Source organism: Ipomoea triloba, chromosome 3 (genome assembly GCF_003576645.1).
Source record: "Ipomoea triloba cultivar NCNSP0323 chromosome 3, ASM357664v1".
In the NCBI taxonomy this organism is placed as follows: domain Eukaryota; kingdom Viridiplantae; phylum Streptophyta; class Magnoliopsida; order Solanales; family Convolvulaceae; genus Ipomoea; species Ipomoea triloba.
The window spans coordinates 4,834,868-4,843,416 of NC_044918.1; the positions used below are offsets into that span (position 1 = coordinate 4,834,868).

Here is an 8,549-nt window from a genome sequence, read left to right on the forward strand (position 1 = left end):
CCCCCCCCCCCCCCCCCCCCCCCCCCCCGCAATAAATCCTGTTGTAGGATTAGGACATATTTTGTTCCCAGCACTAAATTCTATCCTGCCCGATAATTTTCAGAGCCAACTTATATACTGCCTCGCTGTTCTGAAGAGCCAAGATTACAATATAATTGGGCGTAAGTTTCTTGATTTCAAAATCTTGGCTCATCCTGATTACACAGCATCATCCCTCTAACAAAGCATAATTGCTAATGTTGTTACTGTCTTTTTGTATTTCCCAGAAAACTTTATGACAGGATACCGGTTTGTGTTTGATCGAGAAAAGGCTACTCTCGGGTGGAAGAAGTTCGACTGTGAGTTCTCTGCCCTATCCATCCAAATTCCCACAGTACAATTTCCAAAACAAGGAATGAAATTTATGTCTGTTGGTAACTAGTCGAGTAGACCTAATTCCTAGAGTTTACGGTTCTCACACAGGTTACGACATAGAGAAGGCGTCCATGTCCCTAAACAAAACCAGCGTGCAACCGGCTGTAGCTGTTGGAAACGGCACCGCCATAGAATCAGATGGAAAGAACAATTTTGCTCAAAAATCATTTGCATTCCCAGTTTATCAAATGCCTATTTTTGGTCTGATCTACTCCTGCCTAGTATTTCTTGTCCTCCTTGTATAGACACACTCATAGTCATATCTATCTGTTGAACATAGTACTAATCACTAGCTTAGGTAGAATTTATTGTTTTCTGCAGTTTTTGCAGGCCATTTTGATCCTCCTGGACATGCTTTGTAGATATAATGTCAATATAAATGACAAAAAATATGTTCCTCGGCTTGATTCTACGAGCATTGTTTTTACCTTAATAAGATATTCCTGCCTTCCTGTATCTGTTAGTTATATTGAGTTACGAATAATCCAAGGCAGAAGCTATCCCGAACTGTGTTAATTACATGACTAACCATTCCCGCAATCACTAGAGCTTTAGGTAAAAGATAATTAAGATTGAAACTGAATATTGTACTACAGAAGAGATTTCCTTGGAAGGCAATTACTTTAGTACTGAGAAGTTATACCAAACTGATACTATATGCAGGAAATAAAAATAAAGCAGTTGACTTACAATCTAAGAGTAGTTTTCGGTTGAGTACGCTCCATCACTGATTGATTTTAACTTGTAGACGTCGTTCTGCAATTGTGTCGTGTCGTGTCCAAAGTGATCTCAACTAATTGGATATCGCCACTCAATCCGGATGCCTTGTGTGCTGGCATGAACGAGAACCCGTCGAGAAGCTTCACACACTTCAACCGCCACTTCACCATCAAGAACTCAATCAAGTGATGCCCACTGTGCATTGTTTAAACAGAAAACACATTACCTGTTAAGAAATGGGAACCAATAGTAGATCCAAAAAAAGGGGGCAATTGCAATTTGCAAAGGAAAGACAAGTACCTTCTATTGTGATATGAAGTTACAAAACTGGATGCTTGAGAATTCTCGAGCAAAAATGTCACAGTAGCAAAGAGATCATCGAAAGCTTGACAGACCATACAATATATCAATTCAGCTTCAGTTGACAGATGCAAGAAAGTAGAAAAATGATTTTTTTTTTTAAACGCATTCTACCATTTGCATCATACAGCACATCAGCTCCAAGGATAATATTCGGGTGCAGATCAAAGACATATGAATCCCACAGGCCCCATGTAAGACCCATAATCTAGGAGACAACATGTAAATAGTAGTCAATAGGCCTGTTGATAAAAATCCTGTAGACTTATATGCATAAAGTAGTAAAGTTCAGTCATCCTGTATCCCGTCTGGCAGTTATACTACTAAACAGCATAATAACAATAAAACCCCAGAAGAACAAGAAATTTCAATAATAATACTCCTTAGAAGAGAAGTACCAAAGAAAAAAGGCATAGATACTAATTTCACACTCCTGGCCTCTCCCTATTTGCATTATACATTTCATGCTTTTTATCTTTTTTGGATGACGAGGGAAACCCGTAGCCACTACCCAAGGGTGTGCACTACGTAAACCCCGCCTTGTGACCCTAGCCGGCAAAGGACCACAATGAAGTAAACCAGCCTAGGTTGCCCATAACTGACCGGCACAAACCAAGAAGTCCAATAGGTCACCCCCATTAGGAGTCTGAAATTGTAACCTTGTGATTACCAAGTCAACAACCTGACCAACTTGGCTGGGGTTGTCCTACAATGAATGTCAAGTTTTTGGGGAAACACGGGTATTTTCCAATTATGTAACAAAGATTCAATTTGCATAATATGATGCTTCATATTCAAATTATCATATCTTAGTTAAAACTAAGTGAAAATTTAGCCATGGCACATAAGCTGGGACATAGAGAGTATCCCTGCAGCATATACTAAGAAATTTTAACTTCTTTATTTTATTTTTGAAATTTAATATACAGATTTATGACTATATAATATATTTCATGCATCATGGGTATTCATGACAAACAAAGCAACATGGTTTACCTTACACTTGAGATTATTTAAGTCACACTGTCTTCTCATATGAGCCAGGACCTGCAGATCCATGAACAAAGAACTATAAGAAACAGAAACATACCAGCTAGCTCTACATGGAAACACAAGCCAGGTATAAACTAGTGCCAAGTGATTTTCAAAGAAAATAAGAAGAATATAAGGTACTGAAAATTTCTTCAACAAACGTGATTTTCTTGCGCTATATTTTTGCAGTTTCATGCCAACTTCATTATTATTAACTTTAAAAGAAGATATCAAGCAGGAAGGCGATGATGGTGGGAAGGTAGGAAATAATACAAAGAGCAAGAGCATAGTGCAAATTTACTGGTTAAGAGCAGATGGATTCACGATCCAAACTTCTATTTTACTTGAACAACCAAACAAGTTTGAAACTGGGGGGCAATGCAACCTCATTTGCTAGAAAAGTTCGTCTGTGCCATAGACAATATCATGCTTTTCAGATGACAGACTTCCTCTGCATTTTTCTTCTGCAATTCACTCCGCAACAATGAAGATGAAGACAGCAACTTGGTTTTATTGGCTTGTTGACAAAGGTAATGGTGTAATTTAAAAAATAAAAAATAAAAAATAAATCCCAGGAAACTTAGAACCCCGCCCCATTAGTGGTTCCACCAAAACAAGAAAGTGATTCCCCAAGAATTGCTACTTTGTAGGGCAATGCCATGCTTGTCAATCACTTTCTACCCAATCAAATTCACTGGAAAATGATTTACTTTACATTTTACCAACACCCTCTTAGAGTTTGAAACAATCTCGGTGCTGAACCTATTACAATCCTTAACTAGAATTTCAACCTATGTTCCATGAAAGGTTTAACAATCTTGCACTGCAACTCAACTTTTCATATAGTAAACATACCTTGCACATTCCCATTGTTGAAGAAACCAGTCACTGGTAAAAAATGAAACAATAATCATCATTAATTATCTTAAACCCACACCTCAGGTCTGTTTGCATCGTCTGTCAGCGTGACATCTGCCCCCACTTTTGCAGCAACTAATCCAGGCAATGAAGTTCCTGCACCAAGCTGTAGAATCAATAATCAGGTTATCAGCTTGGTAGCCTGGCAGGTTCTAAGTTCGAGCCTATTAACTTTCTTAATTTGAATCTGTCAATTATGAGCAAACTAGATTGTTTTAATTCTTAGTCATTTGACAACTAAAATCACAATGAGTTGCACCCTCATATAATAATTGCGGTTTTTCTTGTCACTCAACAAAAAATATGCACATTTTGAAAATGAACCTATTAAAGCTTTCTTCTAGAAGAAGAAGAAACTATGCGTGAACTATACCTCCACAACGGCGGCGCCGGAAAAGCGTGATCTTTGTTGCCAAACGTACTCCGCTAGAATAACACTGCACGGCCACACGAACAGCCCGTACTCTTCTTTCATGTTCTGATGAGTAAACAGCCAGAGGGGGATAGGCTATACTTAGATTCTGGAAAATTTTGCGGCGTTTTGTACAATAGAGGGGAACTAAAGACAGATACTAGCCTCAATAATGGTGATGGAGAATCCATCCTCTGTATCCTCAGAGTTTCCGAAATGGTGGCAGGAGAAAGTAGTCATTTCTTGTTGCGCCGGCGACGTCCCGGCAGATTCGTCGTCGTTTTCTCGTTTCGCCTCCATTCCGCCGGGCAGTTCCCGGTCCGGCATTCGCCTCTTTTCTCCATTGACAAGTTTAGAGGGTTGTAAAACGGACTGGTCCAACAGAAACCTTAATGGGCCAGCATTTCTTAAGGCCCATAGGTCCATTATCGTTCATCCATAGTCCATACTCTTTTCACAAAAATGTGAAATTCTCATGGATAGGTTAGCTCGAAGTTCAGTCCAGGCTTGAATCGTTTGGCTTGGCCCAGTTCGTTTCATTTGCTATAATAGGTGGACTAAATCTACCTCGTTTGTTTTCAAAAAATCTACCTCGTTTTATATTATAGACAAGGTTGAACTTTGATTTTTAGTCTATGGATCGATCCGGTTCGGTCCGTACATTTTTTAAAAGATATCTTATACATAGAGTGACACTTGCGTGACATCGTCTCACACAAGTCGGACCGGACCAACACAAGCTCGTTCGTTTGATACCTCTGACCTAGGTCCCTACACATCAATTTCACAAAACAGTAAATTACGAATACTTAGTGGCTTATTAAGTGGAGTCCACCACAAATCCACAATAAATGTAATTCCAACATTGTTATTGTCAACCAACATGGTTAACGTTATGGTTCAGTACCTCGTCCCTTAAATATAAGGTAGTCTTCTACCACTTAATGTACTCGTCGGCTGGAGGATATCTTTGGGCAAACCAAAAAAAACATTGTTATTGTTAGATTAGGTATGTGTCCTTGGACACAGTTTACCACTTTAAAAAATTGCCCGCGGGCAGTTCATCCTTACGGTCATTGCGTCTTCTGGAACACGCCTTTCATCAGTCGACACTGCGAGTCATCACACCATTCCAGACACCAGAAAAATCAAGAAATAGAGAGAGAAAGTTGCCGGAGGGCTCTTCCATGGCATTTGCTCACTACTTAGTTGCAGTTTCTCCTTCACTTAAAACCTCAAAACCTCATTCTCGAACCTCAATTCTAACCCCATCCTTCTCTTCTTCTCTGTCCAATTCCTTGCTTAAGTTAAAGTCTCGCAATCTTACATTCCTTCCCAAACTCTATCGAACTGGGCAAAAAGGTATCGCTAATTTCATTGCTTTAATTTCGCCAATTTTCTCATAGTTTCTGAAAACCCCGTTAACTGTTCATAATTTCTGGTACATGTCTAGTGTGCAGTAGGTTTTGTGTATTTAACTTAATTTGCATGTATAAAGATTGGCTGATCAAGAATCAAGCTTTAACCTTTAAGCCAGTAATTCAGTAAACTTTAATTTACAGTCTAATGGTGTGAATTGGTCAAATTGTTGACTGTTATTGCCCTTTGAATTGTTAATTTACTGAAACTTTTTGTTCCAAAAGCTCTAGGTTAAAGAAATGAATGAAATGTATCCTTTTTTAGTATCTAGGTTGTCCGTAGCTGATTAGTTCAAACCAAAAATTTCAATAGACTGCTTCACGGGAGTTAAACTTGTAACCTTGTGGTTGTCAAGAACTAACTTGGCTAGGGAGGAAATGTATCTTTGATTTTATAGGAAGAGTTTTGATTTTTGTGTGCTAGCTCTATGGATGTAAGCTTGAGGATATTTAAGAATTTGGAACATAGGACAAATGATGTTTTTTCTTAGACAATGAACGTGCAGTTATATGCTGCATACCTGTAAGTTGATGGATTATGTTTTCGTCTATGGTGTTATTGTGGATAACTTATTTAATGTCTAAATGTGCAACTGTTTCCAGTAAAAGCTAAGGCCCAAGTATCAGAGGCCACTTCAGCTGCAGATGCCTTTACTAATTTCAAGCATCTACTCTTACCAATCACCGATCGGAACCCTTATCTCTCTGAGGGTACAAGACAGGTTTACTTCATCTCTCTCTCTCTCTCTCCCGAACCCCCAACATAAAAAGAAAAGGAGAAAAGGAAAAAAAGGGCATAATGTTCTTAGGAACTCCCATTGTAACTATGAAGATGCTGGAATCGTTTGACTTTCTGTCTCTAATGCTCAGATGCATGTAAATATTATGCTGACCCAGTTTCCTGCTCTATGCACTTGGGCCTTGAATATTACCTCTTTTTTTTTGCTTAGTAGCTTTTCTTTGTTCTAAGTTTCACAGGTGAACACAAACTGGCTCTATTTGTTTCAGGTTTAGTGGTTTAGGTATCGTTGTTAGTGTATATATTCTTTTGGGTTGACTTATCCTTGTTCGTGTACTTATTCTATGTTTTTATTAATTTTTGCTTTTTTGACAGGCTGCAGCTACTACTGCTGCTTTGGCGAAGAAGTATGGAGCGGACATAACAGTTGTAGGCATGTCCCTTCATAGTTTACTCTGCATTGTTGAATAGACGCATTGTAGAATCTAAACTACAGACACTTTACTGGTATACTGTCCTTTAGTGCAAGTTTTCAACCAATGTAGAGCTTATGTTCTTTGCAGTTATCGATGAAAATGACAAAGCATCACTGCCGCAACACGAAACCCAACTATCAAGCATTCGCTGGCACTTATCAGAAGGTGTGTGTTTAGTTTTTTTTTACTGCTTTCTGGTCTTTTTATGGGACAAAAAGGGGTTGTTTGAATTTCACTCTAGGTCGGTGCTCAGGTATGAAAGAAGCATTGCAAACACTTTTATGTGCTCATATTGCTTAAACAGAACAGCTACTTGACATGTCTATTCTGCTTGCGTGTTAAACTAAAATTGGTAATTGACTTCATTCTTCTTGGCGATGCTGATTTGACTACTATATCATATTGTCAATCAGTAGTTAGGCAAAAACACAGGGTTTAACTTTTATTCCCATTACAAAATGACCAAAACAAACAATGGAATAGGTTTATTCCAAGGAATGTTATTCCATTCGTGACCTATTCCATGAACCAAACATGCCATTAAGTTGTAGCTTGGGGGTAAGTTATACCTATTCCATTCCTGACCTATTCCATAGACTGGGTTCAAATCCCACCACTCTCATATCCCATAATATGTACAGAAAAGAAACATATAGCTCTAGAAATATATTTATTGTAAAGAAAACTCAGGAAAAGGGGCAGTTTTGCATATAGAACACATTTCATATCAATTCAGCCCTCCTTTAATTAATCAATATCGGTACATTTTGCATGCTCCTAGAGGCTTTACTAATACACTGCTTCAAATGATCGTATAGGTGGCTTCCAGGAGTTTAAGCTGCTGGAGCGATTAGGGGAAGGGAACCAGCCAACAGCTATCATCGGTGAAATTGCTGATGAGATGAACTTGGATTTGGTTGTGCTGAGCATGGATGCCATCCACTCCAAACACGTAGATGCAAACCTGCTCGCGGAATTTATTCCCTGCCCCGTACTGCTTTTGCCGCTATGAGAAAACACCCTTAAAACGCCATGAAACGTGACTTGTGATTTCATGGTCGAGAATGCAATCTTTACATCAAATGGCCCTGACAGTGTCTTGTTTACTCATTCTCTCCCAACTTTTCGACCGTTTTGGGTTCTGTTATCTGTTATGTTTGAAAATGCAGTCTGTTTTGTAATGTTCTGACTGTGTAATTGTCTATCCGGTGGTCTGATGTTTATAGAAGTGAAGGCATTGCTAGAAACCAGTTCAGACTTCAAATAGTAGAAGCACCTTCTTTATTGAGTTATTACAGTAGCACAATATATCCCACTAAAATGCTAAATATAAGGCACGGGCACAGGGTGTCTTATAATAGTGGCACCAAAATGAATGAACAAAAAACAATTAGGACAACTGTTTGGGTTTTGGTTGGACTCTTTGGGATTTGGGTGTAAAATTGTCCAACTTGGGGTTAATTGTTAAGTCTCAAAGTTTTTTTTTTCTTTTTAGATTAAGTCTTGAAGTTAGATTGGCTCGTTTTACCTTTTCAGGCACTTGGGCGGGTTTATTGAGTTCATAATACAATGAGTGGAATTGATATTACGATAAATGACATTTTTGTTATCTACATTTTTTTTCTCTCAATTATTCATGTATCTATATTATTCTCTTAATCTATACTATATATAAAAACAATTTCCTCCTCCCAAATTTTCTCCCCAAAACTTAGGAGTATTTTGGTAAAATCATTTATTTTATTTATTTATTATTTTATTATTTTATTAATTATCCATCCTATAATATTATTATGGTAATATATGATAATTATCCATCCTATAATATTATTATGGTAATATATGATGATGATAATATGATAATATGGTAATATTGTTAATATTAATGGGTGATGGGTGATTGGTGATATATAATTGATAATTGATAATATGGTATATGGTATTATTCTTAATATTAATATATTAATATATAATATATTAATATATACTAATATTAATTAATTAATTGGTGATTATTTTAAAAAAGAATAATTAATTGGTGATTGGTGATTAGTGATATG

At 37.5% G+C, this 8,549-nt stretch overlaps 3 protein-coding genes across 4 annotated transcripts in view; 2 read left to right on the plus strand and 1 right to left on the minus strand.

Moving 5' to 3' along the window:
• LOC116012658 (aspartyl protease family protein 1) overlaps positions 1–821 on the plus strand; it is a 5,101-nt gene extending 4,280 nt beyond the window's left edge. For both annotated transcript variants that reach the window (XM_031252282.1, XM_031252283.1), the window contains exons 8-10: positions 104–161; positions 267–338; positions 463–821. In XM_031252282.1, coding sequence (XP_031108142.1) covers positions 104–161; positions 267–338; positions 463–659 — 327 coding nt within the window. In that variant the 3' untranslated portion in view covers positions 660–821. The remainder of the gene's footprint in view (positions 1–103; positions 162–266; positions 339–462) is intronic.
• Positions 822–964: 143 nt separating this feature from the next.
• LOC116012660 (methyltransferase-like protein 23) lies at positions 965–4,175 on the minus strand. The gene is made up of 7 exons (XM_031252284.1): positions 4,022–4,175; positions 3,818–3,922; positions 3,464–3,550; positions 2,491–2,541; positions 1,609–1,702; positions 1,435–1,519; positions 965–1,329 (listed from the first exon to the last, which is right to left on the minus strand). Exons 1-7 carry the CDS (start codon positions 4,154–4,156, stop codon positions 1,152–1,154), a joined length of 735 nt encoding a protein of 244 aa, XP_031108144.1. The 5' UTR covers positions 4,157–4,175; the 3' UTR covers positions 965–1,151.
• Positions 4,176–4,928: 753 nt separating this feature from the next.
• On the plus strand, positions 4,929–7,781 carry LOC116012661. Its single transcript, XM_031252285.1, has 5 exons — positions 4,929–5,218; positions 5,878–5,996; positions 6,389–6,446; positions 6,577–6,654; positions 7,308–7,781. Exons 1-5 carry the CDS (start codon positions 5,044–5,046, stop codon positions 7,499–7,501), a joined length of 624 nt encoding a protein of 207 aa, XP_031108145.1. The 5' UTR covers positions 4,929–5,043; the 3' UTR covers positions 7,502–7,781.
• Positions 7,782–8,549: the final 768 nt, after the last annotated feature.

Coding starts and splice junctions, on each gene's coding strand:
- LOC116012660 (XM_031252284.1), bottom strand. CDS start 4,156: ATGGAGGCGAAACGAGAAAACGACGACGAATCTGCCGGGACGTCGCCG. Junction 2,542..3,463: donor ACGATGCAAACAGACCTGAG/GTGTGGGTTTAA, acceptor ATGGATCTGCAG/GTCCTGGCTCATATGAGAAG. Junction 1,520..1,608: donor TGTGCTGTATGATGCAAATG/GTAGAATGCGTT, acceptor TGGTCTGTCAAG/CTTTCGATGATCTCTTTGCT.
- LOC116012661 (XM_031252285.1), top strand. CDS start 5,044: ATGGCATTTGCTCACTACTTAGTTGCAGTTTCTCCTTCACTTAAAACC. Junction 5,219..5,877: donor CTATCGAACTGGGCAAAAAG/GTATCGCTAATT, acceptor AACTGTTTCCAG/TAAAAGCTAAGGCCCAAGTA. Junction 6,447..6,576: donor AGCGGACATAACAGTTGTAG/GCATGTCCCTTC, acceptor TGTTCTTTGCAG/TTATCGATGAAAATGACAAA.